Below are 25,831 nucleotides of genomic sequence, written 5' to 3'. Positions count from 1 at the left end.
AAAATGCTTCACTTACCACTCTCCATTTCTTTCCTTCCAACTCCAACACTGGGGCATGTTTTTGAGAAGGATAAGATTTAGGAGATGTGGGACTTGGAGTGTGACTTTTGGTGGGAGATTGAGTTTGCCCTCCTTGAGCCCGCAGGCTGGGATTTTTGTATGTCTTCTGGTCATCTGTGACATGGCGGAGCCCTAGGAGGACAACACACATGGACACATTTATTTTATGCAAAGGGAAATGTCTCTAACTTGCTAGATCAACATGATGTAAATAAAGAGCACAAGAACTTTTGGTAAGGCCACTTTCAAAACAGTCTAGTGCTTTCTCCAAGTCAGGATGCAGGAGCTGAGTCCTGTACAAGTTGAGAGTTGACAGAAGCACTGTAAGTTGTTGTTGTTGTTTTTTTTTTTGAAATGGAGTCTCGCTCTGTCACCTAGGCTGGAGTGCAGTGGCGTGATCTCGGCTCACTGCAATCTCTGCCTCCTGGGTTCAAGCGATTCTCCTGCCTCAGCCTCCCAAGTAGCTGGGATTACAGGCATGCACCACCACACGCTTAGCTAATTTTTGTATTTTTAGTAGAGATGGGGTTTCACCATGTTGGCCACGCTGGTCTTTGAACTCCTGACCTCAGGTGATCTACCCTCCTTGGCCTCCCAAAGTGCTGGGATTACAGGCGTGAGCCACTGCACTGGCCAAGTATTTTTTTTTTTTTTTAATTTAAGGAATCTCTTCTGTTGGGAGATAAAATGATAGATAAAAATTCTGCAAAGAGCAAACCACCTCACGAAAAAGGATCATGTCTTACTTCTTCTCTTACGGCTAAATCATTCTCCAGACACAGCCTAAAAGGTTAGGGCATTCCAGTGAGTATACATCAGGATATGGAATTGACTTTATGAATCCATTCCTTTACTTTGCAAATGAGTTTCACAAGGCACAGCAGAACCAGTTGGAGCCAGAGAAAAATTTAGAATTTTGGATTCTTAGCTCCAAGCCCAGTATAGTGGGATATAATTCTTTGACAAGCCTGTACACTGCTTCAGGACAGAGGAGCTAATGTTTGCCACTTTTATTTATTTAGAGACAGGATCTCACTCTGTCACCCAGGCTGGAGTGCAGTGGTGCGATCTCAGCTCACTGCAGCCCCCACCTCCTGGGCTCAAGCGATCCTCCCACCTCAGATTCCTTAGTAGCTAGAACTGCAGGTGTGCGCCACAATGCCCAGCTAATTTCTGTTTATTTTTGGTAAAGATGGGGTCTCACTATGTTGCCCAGGCTAGTCTTGAACTCCTGGGCTCAAGCAATAGGCCTGCCTTGGCCTCCCAAAGTGCTGTGATTACAGGTGTGAGCCACCATGCCCAGCCTGCCATTTTTATTTTTATTTCACTTGATCTTGATGCCTTGGTTGTGGACAATGATGTGGAAGCACTGGGGGCTAAAGCAAGGATGCAGCACAGTGGTCCATTTAGAACCCAGAGTCTCTGAATACTTCTTTCTGGTCTACACAGTGACCCCCTGAGCCCGTCTGCATGGACATAAGGAACATGGCAGGCTCCTGTCTTCCCAGCACCAGCTCCCCCTCTCCCTGCATGCTGGAGGCAGGGATGGAGTGATGTATCCATCACTGGGGCTCCAGTGGCTCTTTGTGTCTGGGAGCCAGAGGGAAAGGGAGGCAGCTTCAAGGCCTTGTTTTCTCTCTCACCTTTTGTAATTGCTTCTCCCTGGTTAAGTTGGGCAAATAAAGCTGAGCGTGAAGGAGAAGATTCCTCTTTTTTGCCTTCATTCTCGAAAAGTGGAGGTGGCCCTGGAGGAGGCGGAGGAGGAGGGGGTGGAGGAAGGCCAGGCCCAGAGGAGAGGGCAGAAAACGCTGATACTGTGGATGCTACAGGACCCTGAGAAGACAGAAGACAGAGCATTGCATTGAGACTGCGCCCTTGCTGGGATTTTGCCCGAGAGAGTCGAAACCTGCTGCCAATGAGGGAGTGGGGTTGAAGCCTGAGCAAAGGCTCCCAGAGGGCACACCTGTGCATCATGGGTCTGTTTGGGAGGATCTGAACCATGGCAGCTCCAGCTTGGGAAAGTGGAACATGACTTAGCTGCGTGGCCCCGTCAGTAGGATCTGTGCGGCAATGAGCCCTGCTGCCAAATCAGAGGCAAATGAGCCATACTCCCAAGTCCAGGTCCAAGGCTCAGGATCTAAATGACACTGGGCCTTGGCCAATTTAGAATCACAAGAAAAAAGTGATCCAATTGATAAAACGATTAGCTCTTTTGAGACACTGGAAACTGTAACCACCAATGGGGTGTGGGGAAGGGTAAAAATATTCAGTGGTGATTGGATGTTTCCGAACCTTTTTAAGCAGTGAAAGAGAGAGATACAGAAACTCTCTGGACCTGATTGCAGGCAGGATATGCCTGCCGCAAACTGACCCCCAAACAAGGAGCATATGTGACCGGGATGCTTGTCAAACCCGAAGGTAATGAGGGTCCAGGATCCATATGACTTTTCATCAAATGTTGGCTGTTAGTGAACCAACTGAAAATTAGATTCTTCCTGATCCAAGAGCTATGGTTATTCTTATTTTCACTGCTATGTAAAGCACAACCTTTGTTTTCAGTATGAAAGCCTAACAAATTCAAATGGCAATAAGACATGATAGACAAGAGAGAGACTTGCTTTAGTTCAGTTTTGCTTTTTTTTAAGGAGACAGGGTCTCACTCTACTGCCCAGGCTGTGTGCAGTGGCATGAACATAGCTCACTGCAGCCCCAAACTCCTGGGCTCAAGCGATTCTCCTGGCTTAGCCTCCTGAATAGCTGGGACAACAGGCTTGTGCCACTCTAACTGGCTAATTTTTAATTTTTTTTTTTTTTTGAGAGATGAGGTCTCACTATGTTGCCCAGGCTGGTCTTGAACTCCTGGCTTTAAGTAATCCTCCTGCCCTGGCCTCCCAAAGTACCAGTTTTAATATTTTGGAAAATATCCAAAATATTGTATATCTGTGATATTTTCACAGAACTTAAAACTGGGAGGATAGAAACACACATATACCATAAACTTGGCCTATATACTGTTTTACTTTTATTTATTTAATTTTGAGATGGAGTCTTGTTCTGTTGCCCAGGCTGGAGTGCAGTGGTGTGATCTCGGCTCCCTACAACATCAGTCTCCCAGGTTCAAGCAATTCTCCTGCCTCAGCCTGTTGAGTAGCTGGAATTAAAGACATGCATCACCAAGCCCAGCTAATTTTTGTATCTTTAGTAGAGACAGGGTTTTGCAATGTTGGTCAGGCTGGTCTCGAACTCCTGACCTCAGATTATCCACCCGCCTCAGCCTCCCAAAGTGCTGGGATTACAGGTATGAGCCACTGTGCCCGGCCCTGTTTTACTTTTGAACCCTCAAGTAGAACTGTATACCTATAATAGGGAACTATAAACAAATTCAATAGTCACGAAGCTTAAAAAATTGCGAGTAATGGAAATGTGGCTTGGACTCATCAATTTTCAACATCAAATATGAAAGGTAAAACATTACCTAAGTGCCAAATATTAATGAAAACAGAATATCCTTATTGTATCAAAATCAGCAATTCTTAATCTGTAGTAGTTTTCAGTTAAAAACAAAACAAAACAAAACACGCTGGCTCGGGCATGGTGGCTAATGCCTGTAATCCTAGCATTTTGGGAAGCTGAGAAGGGTAGATTGCTTGGATCACTTGAGCCAGGAGTTTGAAACCAGCCTGGACAACAAAGTGAGACCCTGTCTCTACGAAAAATACAAAAAATTAGCTGAGCATGGTGATGCATGCCTGTAGTCCCAGCTACTGCGGAGGCTGAGGTGGGAGGATCACCTAAGCCTGGGAGGCAGAGGTTGCAGTGAGTTGAGATCACACCACTGTACCCCAGCCTGGAAAACAGAGAGTGAGACCCTGTCTCAAAGCAAAACAAAACAAAACAACATGCTATTTTCAAAGCACTTACATAATTCCTATTAAGTGTAGAATTACCCTGAAAATAAAATATAATTGTCTTATTCAGAATGCATGTTTTAGAAACCCTGCAGGCTGGAGGGCTCATCTCCTGAAGTTTAATTTGCAATGGTCTTTGTTTCTAAGAAAGAGCAGCCTAATTCCATCAGGTTTCTTAGGTCAAGTAGAAAATGATTTCACAGTTCCTGAGACTGACCATTTTTCTCACCAGTATTTGAAATGTTTTCTATGTTACTGGGATAAAATTTGAGAATTTGCTCTGAATCAGAAAGAGAGTATAATATAAGCTTTGGACATCAAACAGTATTCCAGTCCTCAGACACTGAGAACCACGGAGTAATACTTTTACTCATAAGCACATCATAACTCATACAGCCGGTGAAGGGACAGCCCCTTCCCCCAACATCTGAAACACTGCAGCTTTATAGTCCTATTTTGTGTAAAGGGAAGATGATGCTGGCTTCTAAATCTTAAAATGATTTAGATGGTTCCCTAGCTCTCAGAATTCAGAGACTCTCTCTCCAAGAGCCATTAAAGGACACTGAAACTAAAAAGCCACATATTCAACTTTTTGGAACTTTGATACATTCAGATGGCTGGCCCAGGAACGCGAGACAAAGGATTTAATGCTACAAAGTTGAAAATAAAAGCCAAAAAATAAGGGAACTCAGGACCAGTTGAAACTCCGTCTTGGTCTAATCCTTTGTATGTCCTGGCTCATTCCCATATCAGCCCCAGCAAGAGCACAATACCGGGCTCTTGTTTCCAAGGTTACTTTTCAATTAGCATTCAGGTGCTTTACCATACAGTGGACTCGAAATCAAACTGATTAGATGTTCCCTTCACTGGATCTCCGTGAGCTGCCCCTTGCAAAGTCACTTATCTTTGCCTCCGTCTCTTCTCATTCTGTGGGAGATTACAGCACATGACAGGAGAACTTTCTACATTCTCCTATGTCTGGCCACAAGTGGAATCACAGCCTGACACTGTCTTCAGATGTCCCAAGAAGAAACAGAGAGGAGGCTAGGCGCGGAGGCTCACACCTGTATGTAGTCCCAGCACTTTGGGTTGCCGAGCTGGGTGGATCACCTGAGGTCAGGAGTTCAAGACCAGCCTGGCCAACATGGTGAAACACTGTCTCTACTAAAAATACAAAAATTAGCTGGGTGTGGTGGCTCACGCCTGTAATCCCAGCACTTTGGGAGGCCAAAAATTCCAAAGACAACTAGGCTGTGTCACAGAAATACTCTTGTGGGTGGAGGAGGTAGCAACATAGGCATCTGTATTTTTGGACCTTCCCTAGGTGATTCCAATCTGTAGACAAGTTTGGGAATAACCATTCTTTCCTATGGGTTGAAATTAATCTTAATTATGACAACCATATTACTGGGACTGTACTGAAATATCTCTTTAACAGAAAATACGGCAGGAAATCAGAAAGGCTGTTTAAATTCAATATTAAATGGCCAGTCAATGGTAAAGACATTATTGAATCACATATCTCCTTGATTCTAAAGCCTTCTTCAGGGAAATCTTTTATGCTATATTTGGACTTAAAAAAAAAAAGTCATGGCCAGTCACGGTGGCTCACGCCTATAATCCCAGCACTTTGGGAGGCCGAGGCAGCGGATCACCTGAGGTCAGGAGTTCAAGACCAGCCTGACCAACATGGCGAAACCTCGTCTCCACTAAAAATACAAAAATTAGCCTGGCGTGGTGGTGGGCACCTGTAATCCCAGCTACTCAGGAGGCTGAGGCAATAGAATTGCTTGAACCTGGGAGGGAGAGGTTGCAGTGAGCCGAGATCGCGCCACTGCACTCCAGCCTGGGTGACAAGAGTGAGATTCCATCTCAAAAAAAAAAAAAAAAGTCATTAGCCAAATTAAAGGAAGGTCTGGGCTACCTTGACTCAAATGTAGTGCAGCCTGTGGGCCTCCGGCTAGAATAAATGCAACAGAAGTATTGGGAAGTGGTGCGATATCTGGCTCAGTTTTTATCTCCACAACCCCTTGTTCCATCCCCCGATGCCTTTTAGCAGTTGACTGAGCTCCTACAGCACCTCTGGAACCAGTCTTGATCCTATGGGAATATAAGATGTCTTGTGCTTTGACAATTAAGTCACCCTGGATGCTGGTTTTGTTGTGACTCTGTGCCCTGCTTCTAGAAACTGGCCTCTTGCCTGGTTCATTTTTCTTGCGTACCCACTGGTTGCAGTAGTGGGGTACATGTACCCAGATCTTGACTCTCCGTCTAGGGCTCAAGCTGTTCTGAGATAGGGTTGTGACCTGTCTTCTGGAGACTAGAGATTGAAAAACACGACCCCTCAGGGTGATTTCATTTTAAAGTTAGACTCTCATGGCAGAGGTAATGTACCAGGTTGTCTAGACTGGATGAGAAGGAAAGGATCAGATCAGAGCCTGCAGCCCTGGGTGCCCATCGAGTGATCCACTACTTCTCCATCCCAGTGGGCAACTGTGGGAGAACAGGCTCTGTGGGACAGCAGAGCTCACAGGAGAGGGGGCACGGGCGGAGGGAAGATTTTGTATCCTTTACAATCTGAGTTAGGTCAGTCTAGAGATACAAAAGGATCGCTCCCAGATGGGCAAACCTTATCTAGGCAGTGCCAAGAACGAGGGCTAGGAAGAGCCTCTGAACTAACAGTACCTGCCCAGGAACCTGACTGAGATGGGTAAGACATGACAGGGTTCTCTTCCCTACCATTTACCAGTGACAGTCTTGAGAAACTGCAGCCATAGCCTGCAGACTGCATTCGTGCCTCTGCAGAATGAACACAAGCTATATGGTTGGATCTGCACATGGAGAATTCAACAAAGACACCAAATAAGAGATGTTGTTTACTTGTAAATTATCAGAATATTTCTGGTCCTTCTCAAAAGAAGGCTTTTCTTAATAACAAATTCTTTTACAGTATGTTTTATCCTAACAGTTAGTTTCATTTTATTTCTACAATGTAGAATCATACATCTAAAAGCTTCCAGGACCTACAGGATTCTGATGTCATGTGACTTGCACAAAGCCACATGGACAGGAAAGTGAAGTTGAGAACTGAATGGAGGTATCCTGGCCTAGGAGCCTGAAGGGAGACAGACTTAACCTTAGTTAAGGAGCAGTGATCCATACACAAATGCTTTTTTAAAAAACAACTTTGTTACGTTGATGAAATGAGTCACTTAAGTATCTTAGCGCCTCAGACTGGGAATAATGAAAAAGTACATTCTATTGGAGTCATTGTAACAATGTTTTACAACTTAAAAAAATGAGGCTGGGCGCAGTGGCTCACGCCTGTAATCATAGTACTTTGGGAGGCTGAGGTGGGTGGATCACGAGGTCAGGAGATCAAGACCATCCTGGTCAACAGGGTGAAATCCCATCTCTACTAAAAATACAAAAATTAGCTCGGCGTGGTGCACACGCCTGTTGTCCCAGCTACTTAGAAGGCTGAGGCAGGAGAATCGCTTGAACCCAGGAGGCAGAGGTTGCAGTGAGCCGAGATCATGCCACTGTACTTCAGCCTGGTGACAGAGGGAGACTCCATTTCAAAAAAAAAAAAAAGAAAGAAAAGCTGCTCATCTATGATTTTAAATGCCCATATTCGAGTACAAAAGTTCACTTCTGTTGCAAGAACACAGCACAACGCCGAAAAATGCTGCATTTAAGGTCTATTAAGATTAATTTTGAGAGCAGATATTCAATTATATACTTTTTTAAAATTGGCACAAAGACTTTTTAAAAAGCTATTGTAGTGCAAATCCCTTTCTCTAAGTTAATTTCAGCTGTCCTGGGAACAGCTGCCTCCTCTATTTTTAAATATATGAACTGTAGCTATGAAATAATGAAACCAATATGCAGTGTGTGGAAGGTTTGTGATTTTTTTGGATACATATACTATATATAAGTATACTCTATTTAATATAGTTCTATATTAATGTACATCAAAATTTGTTTTCATTAAATGTTACTTCTTGAAATACTAATCGCTTTATTACTTTAGATTTTATTATGAAAGGGAAAACACTTCCAAGTTCTTTTTTTTTTTTTTTTTTTTTTTTTTTTTTTTGGTGGGGGGTGTTGAGATGGAGTTTTGCTCGTTGCCCAGGCTGGAGTGCGACGGTGTGATCTCGGCTCACCGCAACCTTCACCTCCCGGGTTCAAGTGATTCTCCCGCCTCAGCCTCCCGAGTAGCTGGGATTACAGGAGTGTACCACCATGCCCAGCTAATTTTTTGTATTTTTAGTAGAGACAGGGTTTCTCCATGTTGGTCAGGCTAGTCTTGAACTCCCGACCTCAGGTGTTATGCCTGCCTCAGCCTCCCAAAGTGCTGGGATTACAGGCGTGAGCCACCACGTCTGGCCAACACTTCCAGTTTTGTGTGTGTGTGTGTGTGTTTTTTTTTGAGTATCACTCAGTCGCCCAGGCTGGAGTGCAGTGGCGCGATCTTGGCTCACTGCAACCTCCACCTCCTGGGTTCAAGTGATTTCTCCTGCCTCAGCCTCCCAGTAGCTGGGATTACAGGTGCCTGCCACCACGCCTGGCTAATTTTTTTGAATTTTTAGTAGAGAAGGGGTTTCACTATGTTGGCCAGACTGGTCTCAAACCCCTGGCCTCAAATGATTCACCCACCTCGGCCTCCCAAAGTGTTGGGATTACAGGCGTGAGCCACTGCACCCTACCTAAACTCTAAGATTTTCAAACCCAGCTGGGTGCGGTGGCTCACGCCTGTAATCCCAGCACTTTGGGAGGCCGAGGCTGGCGGATCACCTGAGGTCAGGAGTTCGAGACCAGCCTGGCCAACATGGTGAAACCCTGTCTCTACTAAAAATACAAAAATTAGCCAGGCACGGTGGCACACACCTGTAATCCCAGCTACTCAGGAGGCTGAGGCAGGAGAATCACTTGAACTCGGGAGGCGGAGGTTGCAGTGATCCCAGATCATGCCACTGCACTCCTGCCTGGGGGATAGAGCGAAACTCTGCCTCCAAAAAAAATAAAAATAAAAAAAAATAAAGATTTTCAAACCCAACAATAGAGGTAGTAGAGAATTTGGTTTGAGTAGAATCTAACTCTTAATAGTTGGATTAAAAGTGAATTGAATAACTAAGGCTGCTTTGTCAGTCCACTAAACAAACATTTACCAAGGGCTACCTTGCTGGGAATGGCATACTCGATGAGGAAACAGGCATACGTTCTGTTTTTTAAGAAGCTCATAATCTAGTGGAGGTGGCAAATGCACAAAGAAGTAATTGTAGATGAAGTGTGATATGAACCACACATCACATGCATGAGGGATGCTGGGGTGCAAAGGTGGAAGTGACCAGCTCTCCTCAGGACGGTCTGGGTGATTTGCAGGTATCTTTATCCTAAAAGGAGAAGCTGAAGGGCTTTAAGCATGGGGGGAATGTATATAGACGACATTGATCTCCAACTTTAAGTACAGGTCAGGCAACCTATTAGTGTTCTTACCCATTTTTAAGAAGCAGAAACCACTCTTTTTCTGGCTGGAACCATGGAAGGTGTAGAAGAGAAGAAGAAGATTCCTGCTGTGCCAGAAACGCTTAAGAAAAAGCGAAGGAATTTCGCAGAGCTGAAGATCAAGCACCTGAGAAAGAAGTTTGTCCAAAAGATGCTTTGAAAGGCAAGGAAGAAGCTTATCTATGAAAAAGTGAAGCACTATCACAAGGAATATAGGCAGATGTACAGAACTGAAATTCAAATGGCGAGGATGGCAAGAAAAGCTGGCAACTTCTATGTACCTGCAGAACCCAAATTGGCGTTTGTCATCAGGATCAGAGGTATCAGTGGTGGGAGCCCAAAGGTCTGAAAGGTGTTGCAGCTTCTTCCCTTCGTCAAATCTTCAACAGAACTTTTGTGAAGCTCAACAAGGCTTCAGTTAACATGCTGAGGATTGTAGAGCCATACACTGCATGGGGGTACCCAAGTCTGAAGTCGGTAAATGAACTAATCTATAAGTGTGGTTATGGCAAAATCAGTAAGAAGCGAATTGCGTTGACAGATGAGGCTTTGATGGCTCAATCTCTTGGTAAATACGGCATCATCTGCAGGGAGGATCTGATTCATGACATCTATACCATTGGAAAACACTTCAAAGAAGCAAATAACTTCCTGTGGCCCTTCAAATTATCTTCTCCATGAGGCGGAATGAAGAAAAAGACCACCCATTTTGTAGAAGGTGGAGATGCTGGCAACAGGGAGGACCAGATCAACAGGCTTATTAGAAGAATGAACTAAGGTGTCTACCATGATTATTTTTCTAAGCTGGTCAGTTAATAAACAGTACCTGCTCTCAAATTGAAAAAAAAAAAGCAGGAGACCAAAAAATGAAAAAAATATCACCTGACAGTCTCTTGGAACAGGTGGATTATGTTGCTCACAGAACAATTTTTGTTAAGATGTTTCTTCCACAGAGCTAGCTTAGTGGGAGTACTGTTGTGAGCCACCTGTCTTTACATATTTGTGGAGATTGTACATAAAGCCACAAAATGAAACAGCTGACATGCCGTGGCACTGTTCATGGGTATTTCCTCTCCCTCATCCTTCCTTTATGAGCCCTCCTCGAACTGTCCTTCATGGACACAAACACACACTACCTTCTGTTTGTCGGTTAGATTCTCTTTAACTGCCCATCTCTGAACCATCCTGGCCCAATAACCACCCGGCTTACCATTAATGATCTCTAGGTAGCAGTGACAACTTATAGGTCTCCAATCATACACTTTAAAAGCAGTTTAGGCCCAGTGCAGTAGCTCATCTCAGTAAAGTAAAGTAATCCCAGTACTTTGGGAGGCTGAGGTGGAAGGGTCACTTGAGCTCAGGAGTTAGAGATCAGCATAGGCAACATAGTGAGATCCTGTCTCTACTAAAAGTAAAAAAATTAGCCGGGTGTGGTGGTTATGTGCCTGTGGTCTCAGGTACCTGGGAGCTGGGAGGCTGAGGTGGGAGGATTGCTTGAGCCCGGGAGATTGAGCTGCAGTGAGCTATCATGGCACCACTGCACTCTAGCTGGGAGACAGAGACCCCGTCTCAAAAACTAAAAGCAGTTTCAAAATCACAAAGCCATTTCAATCACAAGTACACTTACATCTTCATGCTACAACTATAGAGACTAACAATGCTTTACAATGGAACTTTTTTTTTTTTTGGTCTCACTATGTTGCCCAAGCTGGTCTCGAACTCCTGGGCTCAAGAGAGGCTCCCACCTTGGCCTCCCAAAGTGACAACTGAATATTTTAATAAAATACTCTTTATCAATTTTTCCAAAGACAAAGAATCCCAAATGGCCTTGTGTAATATGGAACATAAAACATGAACATGATAAGCCTCTCATATAGCATAATAGGAGGGAGTGATTAAAAGAAACAACTACCAGTTTTAGAACAGACCTAATGTTTTATACACATAAATCAGATGGTCTTCCTTCACAAATTCATACTGTAGGATGTGTTTATATATATATATATATATATTTTTTTTTTTTTTTTTTTGAGATGGAGTCTTGCTCTGTTGCCCAGGCCAGAGTGCAGTGGCGCGATCTCGGCTCACTGCAAGCTCCACCTCCCAGGTTCACGCCATTCTCCTGCCTCAGCCTCCTGAGTAGCTGGGACTACAGGCACCTGCCACCATGCCCGGCTAGTTTTTTGTATTTTTAGTAGAGACGGGGTTTTACCATGTTAGCCAGGATGGTCTCGATCTCCTGACCTCATGATCCGCCTGTCTTGGCCTCCCAAAGTGCTGGGATTACAGGCGTGAGCCACCACGCCCAGCCAGGGTGTGTTTATATTTTCAATGTCAAAACTTAATTTCTTTCTATTTTATGCAAGATGTACATTGATCAATAACTTAGTGAAACTGACACCTTTCCAAATTTGTTAATTTCCGTAATAACTTGCAAATTTTACATTCATATTTATAGCACACTTTTATTAGAAGACAACTATAGTCAAGTAAAAAGGCGCACATAAAACTAAAAGATGATCATCCTGTATAATGTGAGTGTAACTGAATTGAATTTATGACTTTTGTCTCCATTCTCTTATTTTTATCATTTATTGGAATTAAAAAAATTTTTTTTTGTAGAGATGGGGTCTCACCACATTGCCCAGGCTGGTTTCAAACTCCTGGGCTTAAGTGATCCTCCTGCCTTGGCCTCCCAAAGTGCTGGGATTACAGGCGTAAGCCACTGCACCCGGCTCCACTTCTTAGAATTTTGAGACTTCTGTCAATAAAAACAAAGTTTCTGGGGGCCTTTCCAAGAACACAGAATTGTTAATAATACCACAGTGAAGTGCTGTATAATATTTTAAATATATGTTTATTAATAATTTTTTAAAAGTCAATTTGGGGAAAACAGAACACTACTGGAATTTCAGATTTCCATGAAAGTACTAACAGTCCTTAAATACAGTCAAAATAAAAAGACAGTCCCACAAATATGAAGGAATTGTGGGGCCCATTTGGATCCGTTTTCTTCAGAGGCAAAGCTCCAAACACCCTTATCCCAAGATACAAAGACCAGGGGAAAGGTCAAAAAACTCAGATCTCATGGTTTCGTCGATGATTTCTGATGGTTTCATGATTCTCCACTCCTCCCACCCTCCTGTGGTCCCTGTATGTCACTCCTTTGATGACCTGGAAAGATCTGAGCTTTGGCAGTACATGAAAAAAAGACAGAGCAGAAAGCAAAGTTGCTTTGGAGAAGTAACAACAGCTTAAAATCAGAAAACAGCCTGGGAATAACATGTGCTGTCTATATTAGTACCTGTAAACCAGTAACTTAGTGTCTTTATGTTTGTTTTTCTCTAATTTATGCAGATGCTCCTTGACTTATAATGGGGTTTCGTCCCATAAACCTATTATAAGTTGAAAATATTGTAATAGTCAAATATGCATTTAATACACCTAATCTATTGAACCTCATAGCTTAGCCTAGGCTAATGTAAAAGTGTTCAGAACACTTACATTAGTCCACGGTTGGGCAAAACCTTCTAACACCAAGCCTATTTTACAATAAAGGGTTGAATATCTCAGGTAATTTATTAAATAGTGTACTGAAGTCAAAAACAGAATGGCTGTATGGGTACTCAAACTGCTACCTGTATACCCAGATGTGGCCCTTCTAAAAACATAGGTGGTGATTTCTTTTCTACATGCTCAAAGTAAAAATTTTTGATAAAAGCAGACCAAGCCCTCAGAGTAGAGTCCAGAAGAATATAATGAACACACGGCCAGGCACGGTGGCTCACGCCTGTAATCCTAGCACTTTGGGAGGCCAACGCAGGTGGATCGCTTGAGGTCAGGAGTTCGAGACCAGCCTGGCCAACAGGCCAACATGGTGAAACCTCATCTCTACAAAATATATAAAAATTAGCCGGGCATGGTGGCACAACCTGTAATCCCAGCTACTCAGAAAGCTGAGGCACAAGAATCGCTTGATCCCGGGAGGCGAGACTGCAGCGAGCCGAGATCGTGCCACTGCACTCCAGCCTGGGCGACAGAGCAAGACTTTGTCTCAAAAAAAAAAAAAAAAAGAAAGAGAACAAAAATGAAAAAGAATATAATGAACACAATCTAATATGCTCAAGTGATCCATATATTCTGCATAAATTGCCTTGATATGTGGCCATAATTATTAGTTTGGCTTTGCTGACATTTAGATCAAATCTGGAATTTCCAGATTGTCTTTTCTTCTTGTCTGCCAGCTTGAGAATACAATTTCTCATAAAAAAGGAAAGATAAAATTAAATTTTCCATGGGAAAACTTTCCAGGGTTAAAGATAGCAGAGTATACTCATCAAAGAAACAAACTCAAGAGGCCCAACAGTTATATAAAGACCAAGAGGGACATGTGGCTTGAATTAGCTGGACAGCTACTTCATTTGGCCAGAAGGGCCTAAGTCTGAACTACCACTAAATTCAGGTTTTTTTCTTTCAGATTTCAGGGGCATACAGAAACGACTGTACTTTCTCCAATTATCTATACTTAGTAGATAGTAGAGGTAGGGGTTAAGGCAAAATAATAGCTGTTAGAAAGATTAGTTACCTTTGGCTCCATATTATATACGCATTTTGTTTATTTAGGGATGCTCAGTTTGCATCAAGGGTGCAGACTGGACCAATAAACTGTGGCCAGGGCTTGCCTATGTGTTCTATTTTTTTTTTTTTTTTTTTGAGACAGAGTCTTGCTCTGTCGCCCAGGCTGGAGCGCAGTAGCGTGATCTCAGCTCACTGCAATCTCCGCCTCCTGGGTTCCAGCGATTCTCCTGCCTCAGCCTCCCGGGTAGCTGGGACTATAGGCATGCGCCACCATGCCCGGCTAATTTTGTATTTTTAGTAGAGACGGGGTTTCACCATGTTGGCCAGGCTGGTCTCGAACTCCTGACCTCAGGGGATCTGCCTGCCTCAGCCTCCCAAAGTGCTGGAATTACAAGCGGGAGCCACTACGCCCAGCCTGTGTGTTCTGTTTTATGAAGGGTTTGTTTTACCTTTAGAAGATAATCTGCACCTTCCCCCATTTCCCTTTTTAAGAAAACAGTTTTTGCTTAAGTTAATACTACCTTCTGTTTCCTGAGTTTATACCAACTGAGAATGAAAGGCAGTGGGTGACAAGGGACAGGAGCAGAGGAGGTGTGGGCGGCTGATGGGTGTTCCTGAATAAAATGCATTGTACATTCCATTCCTATCACTGGACAGAAGGAAAGACACATTTTGGCTGGGTGCGGTGGCTGACGCCTGTAATCCCAGCACTTTGGGAGGCAGAGAAGGTCGGATCACCTGAGGTCAGGAGTTTGAGACCAGCCTGGCCAACATGGTGAAACGCTGTCTCTACTAAAAATACAAAAATTAGTCGGGTGTGATGGTGCATGCCTGTAATCCCAGCCGCTCTTGAGGCTGAGGCAGGAGAATAGCTTGAACCCGGGAGGTGGAGGTTGCAGTGAGCTGAGTTCACACCACTGCACTCCAGGCTGGGTGACAGAGCGAGACTCCATCATAAAAAAAAAAAAAAAAAAAGACATATTTTTATGCAGCTTTTGAAAAACAGACATGATCTATAGTTAATGGACTAACGCTTTGGAAATTTCATTGTGATGACAAATGAATACAGTGGATTTAGCAAATGTGTTTGAATCCTATCTGTTTTCAAGTCACTGCTGTCCCAGAACCAGGGTACCAGTCACTGCTACTGATCTCAGGCTGAACTGGAAATGGAGACTGCATTCAATGAGCTCATAGTTTAGGAAGAGAGGATACTTCTGTGTTCCCAGACGTGGCAGGCACTTGGCTCCCAGACTTTGAGTCTTTGCTCAGGGTGTGCCTAGTTTGGAAGGCTCTTGCCCAACTGACTATCTGGAAAACAGCCTTCAAGCCTCAACCAAAATGTGTCTTTCCTCCTTTTGTAGGGTTTTTGGAACTCTCTTAGGAGGGAATTCCATGTTTCAATGTGGCACAGTGCCTGAAACATGGTAAGTGCTTCATAAACATGTTACTGAATGAGAAAATAACTGCTGTATAAGGTAGGAAATGCTAAGCATCACAAAAGAAATGGAGAGTATAAGAAGTGCTATGCAGCTGCTGAGGACGGAAGGATAACTTCCAGCTTGTGGTGGGTATGGTGATAAGCAGAGGTTGGAGAAGCTTCTTTTTTCTTTCTTTTTTTTTTTTTTTGAGATGGAATCTTGCTCTGTCACCCAGGCTGGAGTGCAAGAGTGCAGTGTGTGATCTATACTCACTGCAGCCTCCGCCTCGCAGGTTCAACCGCCTCGCAGGTTCAAGAAATGTATATTAACTTGCTAGCCCTTACTTTAGAGAGCTTTGAATTCTTGATTATGAAAAAGTTCTGGTAAATAAAATAATACTGACCATTAAAGTAGGCAGCTTTAAAAGCTACTACTATTTTGATTGATGGAGAGAGAGATTTAATACTCTAAAATGGCCAGGTGTGGTGGCTCATGCCTGTAATCCCAGCACTTTGGGAGGCCAAGGCGGGAGGATCACCTGAGGTTAGGATTTCGAGACCAGCCTGGCCAACATGGTGAAACCCCATTTCTATTTTAAAAAAAAGTACAAAAATTAGCCAGGTGTGGTGGCGCACACCTGTAATCCCAGCTACTCGGGAGGCTGAGGCAGGAGAATCGCTTGAACACGAGAGGCAGAGGTTGCAGTGAGCCAAGATCATGCCACCACTGAACTCCAGCCTGGGTGACAAGAGCGAAACTCCAACTGAAAAAAAAAAAAAAAAAGAAAAGAAAAGAAATACTCTAAAATATTTATAGATTCTTATTAAGGTATGAGGCAGGCTTGACTGGGGCTGGGCAGGACTTGAATGCCAAACCAGACTGAAGACTCGCTGCAATTGGGGAAAGAGGTGAAAGCACCTCTCCAGGAGACATGCCCACCAGGGCCATGTCAGTTGACCATTGCCATGGCAACACCTGGAAGTTACTAACTACCCCTTTCCATGGCAATGACCTGGAAGTTATCACCTCTTTTCTAGAACTTTCTGAATAACTTCCCCCTTAATTTGCCTATAATTAAAAGTGAATATAAATATAACGGCAGAATGGTCCCTGAGCTGCTACTCTGAGCACAGTTCCTATGGTCCCCCTGCTGCTGCTGCACACTGCTGCTGCCATAGAAGCTGCTGTCTAACACCGCTGGCTCACCCTTGAATTCTCGCCTGGGCAAAGCCAAGAACCCTCCTGGCTAAGCCCCACTTTTGGGGTTCACCTTCCCTGCATCATTATCAACTGACACTAAAACTCAAAGGTATTTATGAGATAATAAAAACAGTTCTAAATAGAACACATTTACTTAGAGCTTCACAGTACAGCTCTTAATGACTGTGTGTGAAATTGGAGATATTTGACTATTTTTCACCTATTCTATTGAAGATATAGCACAGATTAAAATGAAAATTCACAAATACCCCAAATTTCAAAAGGCAGAAATTGAAGCCATAAGAAATAATCCATCAAATTAGACAACTGGTCCAGAAATAATCAAGAGATCATTACAGGAAAACTTCTTACTCCTTTTTTTTTTTTTTTTTTTTTTTTTTTTTTTTTTGAGACAGAGTCTTTCTCTGTCACCAGGCTGGAGTGCAGTGGCGCGATCTCAGCTCACTGCAACCTTTGCCTCCTGGGTTCAAGCCATTCTCTCCTGCCTCAGCCTCCTGAGTAGCTGGGACTACAGGCATGCGCCACCATGCCCAGCTAATTTTTGTATTTTTAGTAGAGACAGGGTTTCATCATGTTGGCCAGGATGGTCTTGATCTCTTGACCTTGTGATCCAACCGCCTCGACCTCCCAAAGTACTTTGATTACAAGAACATTTTACTCCTTAATTCTGTAAAATTGCATCTGCCTCCAGTCCTCCAGAAACTGCTCTTGGAAGGTTACTAATAACATGGTAAACGTGGCTGATGACAGCCTTTGTCCAATCCTTATTCGTCACAGCTTACTACAGTTGGTATCACTGGCCAGCCTGTTTTCCCTATAGCTTTGAGACTCTCCATTCTTCTAGTTCTCCTATCTCTTGTCTCCTTGATTAGTTTACCCCATTCTTGAAATAATAGTGTTTTCCAAGGTTTTATCCTTGATCTCACTCTCTCTTTTTTAACCATCTTATTTATTTGCCGGTCTTTTCTAGGTAGATGACTCCCAACACGTACATTGGGGTCTCCCCCTTCAGTGAATTCCAGATATAAATCTCACCTCCTGACTCCACGTGTTTGGACGTCTCTCCTATACCTCCTGCACCTCAAACACAATGCAGTGAAACCCCAGGTGAAGATTTTTCTTCCTTCTCTACCAGCTCCTCCTTGTGATTTCCCTATTTTTATATTACCACGATTCTCTCCCAGACTTCCAGATTGGAAATTTTGTGTTAGATTTTATGTCCCTTGTCCTCCAACTCAGTGGCTACTCCATCTCTTTGCATTGCCATTGTCACACTCTAGGTCACATACTAACTACCTCACCCTCTAGCCATCCACTAAAGTTTCCCAACACGTATCAGGGCCTCTAATCTCTTCCCCTCTCCATCTATCTTATGCAATTCATAAGTCATTATTCACAGTGTGTTGCTTTCTGCTTAAGAACCCATGCAGGCCGGGTACGGTGGCTCACACCTGTAATCCCAGCACTTTGGGAGGCCAAGGCGAGTGGATCACCTGAGGTATCAGCCAGGCATGGTGGCATATGGCTGTAGTACCGGCTACTCTGGAAGCTGAGGCAGGAGAATCACCTGAACCCAGAATGCGGAGGTTGCAATGAGCCGAGATCGTGCCACTGCACTCCAGCCTGGCGACAGAGTGAGACTCTGTCTCAAAAACAAAAAGCAAACAACAAAACCTATGGCAAAGGAAACAACTTCAAACACTACATGGCCCCACCTTCTTAGCATAATGCATAAGGATTTCACCATCTGGCCCCAACCTGCCTTTCTGGCCTCACCTTTTGCCACATTCAGCTCTGCAAAACCACCAGCCTTTCTCTCAAAGTACATTGTTCATGTCTTACGTACATATGCTGAATTCTCTGCCCCAAAACTGCCCTTCCCTTTACTGTTTGCCTAGGGAACTCCTGCTCACCGTCAAGATCCAAATCAAGTGTCAGCCTTTTTGTGGCTCTTCGTGCCCACCCAGGAAGGAGTCTAATTCACAAGGCTTATTTTCCAACCTAGCTTTGTATTGCTGTTATTTATTTATGCATCATAATAAAAACCCTGGTGCTTCACGGAAGAACTGTAGTATAAATATAATGCCTGGTGTGTGCTTGGTACATGGTAAGTAGCCAATAAGTAGTTACCAAGGAAGTGAATTACTAAATAAGTGAACGAGTAAAAGTGAATGATTTCCCTATAACAACTCCTTTGGCCCAACTTAAATACAGGAGAGCAGTGCTTTTCGAACTTCACTATGCATATAAATTACCTGGGAATCCTGTTGAAAAGTAGGTTGTGATTTGGGAGGGCTGAGGTGGGGCCTGAGAGCCTGAGATTTCTTTTTTTTTCTTTCCTTTTTGTCTTTTTTGAGACAGAGTCTTGCTCTGTCGCCCAGGCTAGAGTCCCGTGGTGCAATGCAGGCTGACTGCAACCTCCACCTCCCAGGTTCAAGCGATTCTCCTGCCTCAGCCTCCTGAGTAGCTGGGATTACAGGTCTGCACCACCACGCCCAGCTAATTTTTGTATTTTTAGTAGAGACAGCTTTTCACCATGTTGGCCACACTGGTCTCGAACTCCTGACCTTAGGTGATCCACCCGCCTCAGCCTCCCAAAGTGCTGGGATTACAGGCTTGAGGTACTGCGCCCGGTCAAGGGGCCTGAGCTTTCTAACAAGTGCCCAGGTTGCTGTTGGCCCCAGAACCACGCTGCACTACAGGATGGGCCGTATCTTCCACGTTGTCCTGGTCTATGCAAGCATCATGCGTTGTGTGGATTCCCTAGCACACTGCTCCCCCTATTCTATCATGGTGCATTGCTCATCTTCTTCAGCTAGAATGCGCGTTTCCGTGGACAGGAATCGTGTCCACAGTGCCATCTACCCATCTTTGTATTCTTAGCCCCTTGCCCAGAACTCAGTGCATAGTAGATGCTTAAGCCATATTGGTTTAATTATGTGGTCTCTGTCAGGCTGAACTCACAGCCACTTCCAACCTAACTTTATTATCTGTTTGTGCATTTGAGGCTCCTTTGTTAGTTGATGACACTTCTTTTTTTTTTCTGAGACGGAGTCTCGCTCTGTGGCCCAGGCTGGAGTGCAGTGGCGCCATCTTGGCTCACTGCAAGCTCCGCCTCCCAGGTTCATGCCATTCTCCTGCCTCAGCCTCCCGAGTCCCTCCTGCCTCAGCTGGGACTACAGGCACCCGCCACCTTGTGCGGCTAATTTTTTCTTTTTTTGTATTTTTAGTAGAGACAGGATTTTACCGTGTTAGCCAGGATGGTCTCCATCTCCTGACCTCGTGATCTGCCCGCCTCGGCCTCTCAATGTGCTGGGATTACAGGCATGAGCCACTGCGCCCAGCCAGTTGATGACACTTCTAACCCCTGTTGAGCAATGTGGAACCCTTCCATAAGAGAATGAGAGTAACTGGCCACCCAGAGCCCCAGAAGGGACCTAGAAGCCCAAACTGAACTAAGTAGAACGACGCAGCTGTGGTCAGGTACACTGGCGAGAGCCACTCCAGGGGAAGAGCCATAGAGAACAGTGAGCTTTGTCATCGGACAACCAACACATCATCTGAGGCGCTGCCCATTCACTTTGATTAATACCCCTAAGGTGTGGGTTTGGTACAAGTTCTAAATGAAAATTTGGATATAAAAGCTTAAGAACAGTTTTCTCTTGTAAATAGCAAGAGGAAGGTAAAGAGGCCTGAAGACTTGAAAACGTACAAGGCATACATATTCATAGTTAATGACATGCCACAGAGTCTACATTATTTATAATAAGTCGGGATACCCTCTGGCTGAGTTTTAATTTGATCAAAAGTAAGCTATTAAACTTTCACTTTGTTAACAGACATTTGGCCTTTACACCAAGAAACAGAAAGAAAAGAAATATCTACCTGGAGGAAAAGAAGTGATCCTAAAGCATTTTGCTTTGGGAAAAATGAAACACCACCTTGTCTATAATTGTAACCACCACCAACGACTTGCATTTTCCTGGAGGTTCAGGAGAGGCTAGGATGGATGATAGTGTATAGGATGGATTTTTAAAACCCGTATTATTAAGAATTACATTGGCTGGGTGCAGCTTATCATCCTACCATGCTTATCATCCTAGCACTTAGGGAGGCCAAGGCAGGCGGATCACTTGAGCCCAGGAGTTTGAGACCAGCCTGGGCAACGTGGTGAAATCACGTCTCTACAAAAAAAATATAAAAATTAGCCAGGCATGTTGGTGCACGCCTGTAGCCTCAGCTACTTAGGAGGCTGAGGCAGGAGGACTGCTTGAGTCCAGGAGGTCAAGGCTGCAGTGAGCTGCAATCGTGCCACTGTACTCCAGCCTGGGCATCAGAGCGAAACTCTGTATCAAAAAAACAAAACAAAACAAAAAACAGTAACAACAAAAAAAATAGAACTACATCACTATTACATAAGACTGTATATACATTCATCCATGTGCAGTTTTATTCCACTCTACAAATAATTATATCTTATTTGATCCCAAAGCTAAAGTAATTCAGAAATATAGGAAAGGACAGAAATATGTCAACAAGTTTAACAACCGAAAGTTAATAAAATAATCACATTTATCCTAATCATAGAATTCTTTACATGACCTTTATCTGAGCAGAATTTTCTGAACAGATAATAGTCTGTTTTTAGAACAGGATAATAGTCTGCATTTATAGATTCACAGAAATGAACAGTTTTGTAGGAAAAAAGTCAATTATTTCAATAATTATAAGTGTAAAGACTAGGCCTTAGTCTTTCGACTTTAGTTATCTGATTTGAAGGAAATGCCAAGGAATATTACAGCTCTGACCAACTGCGAGGGATCCTAAGTAACGGTGCTGCTAATGGGTTTGTGCCAAAAGATCAATTTGTTCAATGAAGTGCATTTGAAACTTAGCACTGAGGAAATGACACAAACTCATATGAAAAAGAGGTCCAGTCCCAAGGATGAAACTAACTGAAAACAGCAAGTAGTTTCTGGTGTGGGGTCCTTCTAGTTGACAGCTGTCTTAATGTTGGAAAAAAGCTCATAGAAATGACAAGATTCCATTTACCATGGTAAATGTAAGAAGACATTCCAGACAGATTATTCCACAGCTGCTTCCTCCCACCCAACTCACCCCACCCCACCCCACCCGGCACACTTGTACACACACGTAGACTCTCTTCAAATCGCTGGTCTCAAAGTTTGGCAATTCACCCTGACAACTGAACAGGGCAGCAGTTGCCTGACACAGCTGCGGTCTGGAGGCAGAGGTTAGGAGATGGGATCAGGGACTTTCAGCTCCAACTGTTAACTCAGGGAAGGATGATTTTGTAGAGCCACGTGCCCTTGGACAGCCCAGGTCTCAAACAGCAGGCTGTCAGTCACTAAAAACCCCACAGAGTGCAAATCTCAAAATCCAATTTGAAAATAGAAAAAAACAACAATTACTGAAAGTACTTGAGATGTTAAGTCGTCATAAACTTTTCACGGTGCAAGTAGGAGTTTTGTGCAACGGACTGTGTCTGTTAAGATGGAATGGGTTTTTTTGAAAAACCTCTGGGCTGGATGTGGTGGCTCACGCCTGTAATCCCAGCACTTTCTGAGGCCGAGGTGGGCAAATTCCTTGAGCTGAGGCGTTCTAGACCACCCTGGGCAACATGGCAAAACTCTGTCTCTACAAAAAATAAAAAAATTAGCCAGGTGTGGTGGTGCAGGCCTGTAGTCCCAGCTGCTCGGGAGGCTGAGGCAGGAGGATCATTAGAGTCCAAGAGGTCAAGGTTGCAGTGAGCTATGATTGTGCCACTGCATTCCAGCCTGGGTGTCACAGTGAGACCCTGTCTCAAAAAAACAAAAAAATTAAATTAAAAAAAAATCTCTGAATACTGTGGTGTCCACGAACATCAACACCACATCTTTCTATAGTCTTTCATGATATTTATCATTTTATAAATACATAGTTTTTACAGAGTTGTGATCAGTGGGCAAACAAATGAAATGGTCTTGCTTTATTTTTTCCTCCCAAAGACCATTCAATCAGATGATTCTAGGAGTCCTTTTCTCTTCTCTGCAAGAATGCTGCAACTCTGGCTATAACTGTTTATCCTCCATTTTGCTGGAATGTCGACAGGCCACAGTCAGAGAGGAGAAATTAGCTTGATTTGTGCTATGGACTATGCTTTGGAATCTTTAAGTAGTTTTTAATAATTTAAAAGAAATTTGATTTTAAAATTCAAAAATATAATTGTTATAATATACTTTTTAATAGCTGCCCAAACCTTGGAAGAATAAGATAAAAAATCAGGAAATATATTTCTAGGCATATGTTTTAAAGCTTGACAAAAGATTTTTAATCATTTTTAATATCTGACCAAAACTTTATCATTTTCTCTTCCATTAGAGAAGTGAAGTAGATGCTTTGCTTTTACCATTTTGAATAGAATATTCCCCTGGCATATTATGTGAGCGCATAATATGTATAATATAAATAACAGCTGTCATGGCAATCCATGATGCCTGATGTGCTCTATGGATCATATTTATTTTGTATAAATGTAACACGTTTTATAACTATTTATTTATTTATTTATTTATTTATTTATTTATTTATTTTGAGACCAAGTCTCACTCTTGTTGCCCAGGCTGAAGGGCAGTGGCATGATCTCGGCTCACTACAACCACTGCCTCCCGGGTTCAAGCGATTCTCTTGCCTCAGCCTCCCAAGTAGCTGGGATTACAGGTGCCCACCACCATGCCTGGCTAATTTTTGTATTTTTAGTAGAGACAGTGTTTTGCTACGTTGGCCAGGCTGGTCTCAAACTCCTGACCACAGGTGATCCACCCGCCTCAGCCTTCCAAAGTGCTGGGATTACAGGCATGAGCCACCACACCTAGCTTATAACACATTTTTAAAAATGTGAGATATGACTCACTAGTGGGGTCATGAAATCAATTTATTGGGTCTCAGCCAGAATTTTATAAGAAATGAAATAAAAAATAAAATATCTGAATGTGTTGTACATAGTAAGAGCAAGTATTGTTTTGTGAAGCTTGAACATAATAAGTATTCACTTTAGAACAAAGGAAAACAGCTACATTTATATTTTTCTGTAATTAATAATCAATTCTCTTTTATATTCATAAACACAATTACTCAGCTTTGCACATTGCATTAAAGGTATTCAAACCATTTAAAAGTAATTTTCTATTCATTTTCCATGGGCACCATTAGAGAATTAACAGGCTAGCATTTGTTGACACTATTTTCCATAAATGGATTCTCATTCCTCTGGCATTTATCTACCATGAAATAATAATAGAGCCAAGGGCTCCTGATTTTCATTTTACTGTTCTCTAATAATGATCTATCACCATGGCAAAGATGTGACACTTTCTCTTTATGATACATGGCTGTACAACAAAACACTATCTCATTGGAAATCGATAAAAAATAATTCCAATTAGTCTACATAAACACCCATCCATATCCACACATACCCTTACTTATTAAAACCCTTCACATGTTTTTGAACTCTCTTCTCAAAAGTCACAATGTTGTGGTCAGGAAAAAAAAAAAACAATCCACTTAGTTGTATCTGGCACTGTGCATTTCAGTGCTATGGAGAAAATAGGCAAAGTAGAATATAAAAAGAAACATCAGTCTTGAAGGGTCGTGTTAACATTGGTATAAGTGTTGGAAAACAAATGTAGAAGGCCCCACACTCTCTTGAAAAACCACAAACTCTCCTTTGGCATGAGGCCTGCTTACTATACTGACAGGGACATCCAGCATGGAGGGTTAGGTGCTGGGGTACTGCTTTCAGGACAGTGAGTTTAACCTCTGAATGGAATTCACAAAGAAGCTGTTTCATTCAAGTTAACATTAATTTCTTTATTTTATTTTGATTTCCATATGTTTTTGGGGAAGAGATGGCGTTTGGTTACATGAGTAAGTTCTTTAGTGGTAATTTGTGAGATTTTGGTGCATCCATCAGCTGAGCAGTATACACTGTACCCAATTTGTAGTCTTTTATCCCTCAGCCCCCTCCCACCCTTTCCCTCAAGTCCCTTAAGTCCACTGTAACATTAATTTCTAATGGAAAGGAGTTTCCATGAAAAGCAAGTGCAGAGATTCAAAAGGGCAAGAAACATTCTAAGAGTCCCCTCATGATCATTTAGTTCAAACCATTTACTGAGCACTTACTCTGTGCCAGGCACTATACTAGGGGCTGGAGACAAGAGATGAGTTTCCAATCTAGTGGGAGAGTCCCAAAAGCACACAGTAAAGCACCATTCCACATGCTAAGGATATGACTGAGGTATACTCAAGATGCAAAGGAGGCAGACAGAGAGCAGAGCCAGTCAACCCAGATGGGGAGCTGATGGAGATCAATGGAAGTTTCTTAAAGAGGTGATGTGTGAGGTGAGTCTTGCAGAAGAGGTAGGGGTACCTCCCCGGGGGAAATTAGGTTATACAGCAGGATATAGGTTCAGGACATTGCAATAAAGGTTACACAATATGAGTTCGGTAAATTTTGAAACAACATCAATTTCATTTGGTGCAATCCAAGCACTGGCTTTGTTCAGGATACCACAAGGAGTGAGGGGTTGCTGGAACACACGGTGAGACATGGGAGAGGATGTGAGAGATAAAGCTGAAAGGGGCAAAGGTCAGCGCAACATCTCACATGGGAATTAAAGTGGGAACAGACACAGGCTGTGATCTTATGCTGCTACTAAGATACCAAAGTCCTAGGATCGCCTAGGTACTCAAAAATACTATTCAATACACTTTAGAACACTAAAAGAGAAGTTAAGAACATTTAAAGGACATTTTAATCATAATTCCACCTCATTAAAATGACATCTATCTTGTTCTTTTTTTTTGGAATAATTTCAACCTTTACTTTAGGTTCAGGGGATACATGTGCAGGTTTGTTACGTGGGTATATTGTGTGATGCTGAGGTTTGGGGGTGTGAATGATCCCGTCACCCAGGTAGTAGGCACAGTACCCAGTAAGTAGTTTTTCAGTCCTTGGACTCCTCCCTCCATCCTATCTCTGGCAGTCCTCAGTGTCTGTTTTTCCCATCTTTATGTCCACGTGTACCCATTATTTAGCTTCCACTTGTAAGTGGGAACACACGGTATTGG

The 25,831-nt window shown here is 43.1% G+C and overlaps 1 protein-coding gene and 1 pseudogene across 3 annotated transcripts in view; one reads left to right on the top strand and one right to left on the bottom strand.

Moving 5' to 3' along the window:
- Positions 1-25,831, bottom strand: part of CAP2 (cyclase associated actin cytoskeleton regulatory protein 2) — a 162,694-nt gene that overhangs the window by 16,832 nt on the left and 120,031 nt on the right. For all 3 annotated transcript variants that reach the window (XM_016954960.3, XM_063812799.1, XM_016954961.3), the window contains 2 exons: positions 1,704-1,893; positions 17-192 (listed from right to left, as the gene is read on the bottom strand). In XM_016954960.3, coding sequence (XP_016810449.1) covers positions 17-192; positions 1,704-1,893 — 366 coding nt within the window. The remainder of the gene's footprint in view (positions 1-16; positions 193-1,703; positions 1,894-25,831) is intronic.
- Positions 9,514-10,349, top strand: LOC107975076 (large ribosomal subunit protein uL30-like; annotated as a pseudogene).

This window comes from Pan troglodytes, chromosome 5 (assembly GCF_028858775.2).
Source record: "Pan troglodytes isolate AG18354 chromosome 5, NHGRI_mPanTro3-v2.0_pri, whole genome shotgun sequence".
NCBI lineage: Eukaryota > Metazoa > Chordata > Mammalia > Primates > Hominidae > Pan > Pan troglodytes.
Note: the sequence above shows the minus strand (reverse complement) of the source record. Positions and strands in the feature narration are given on the sequence as shown.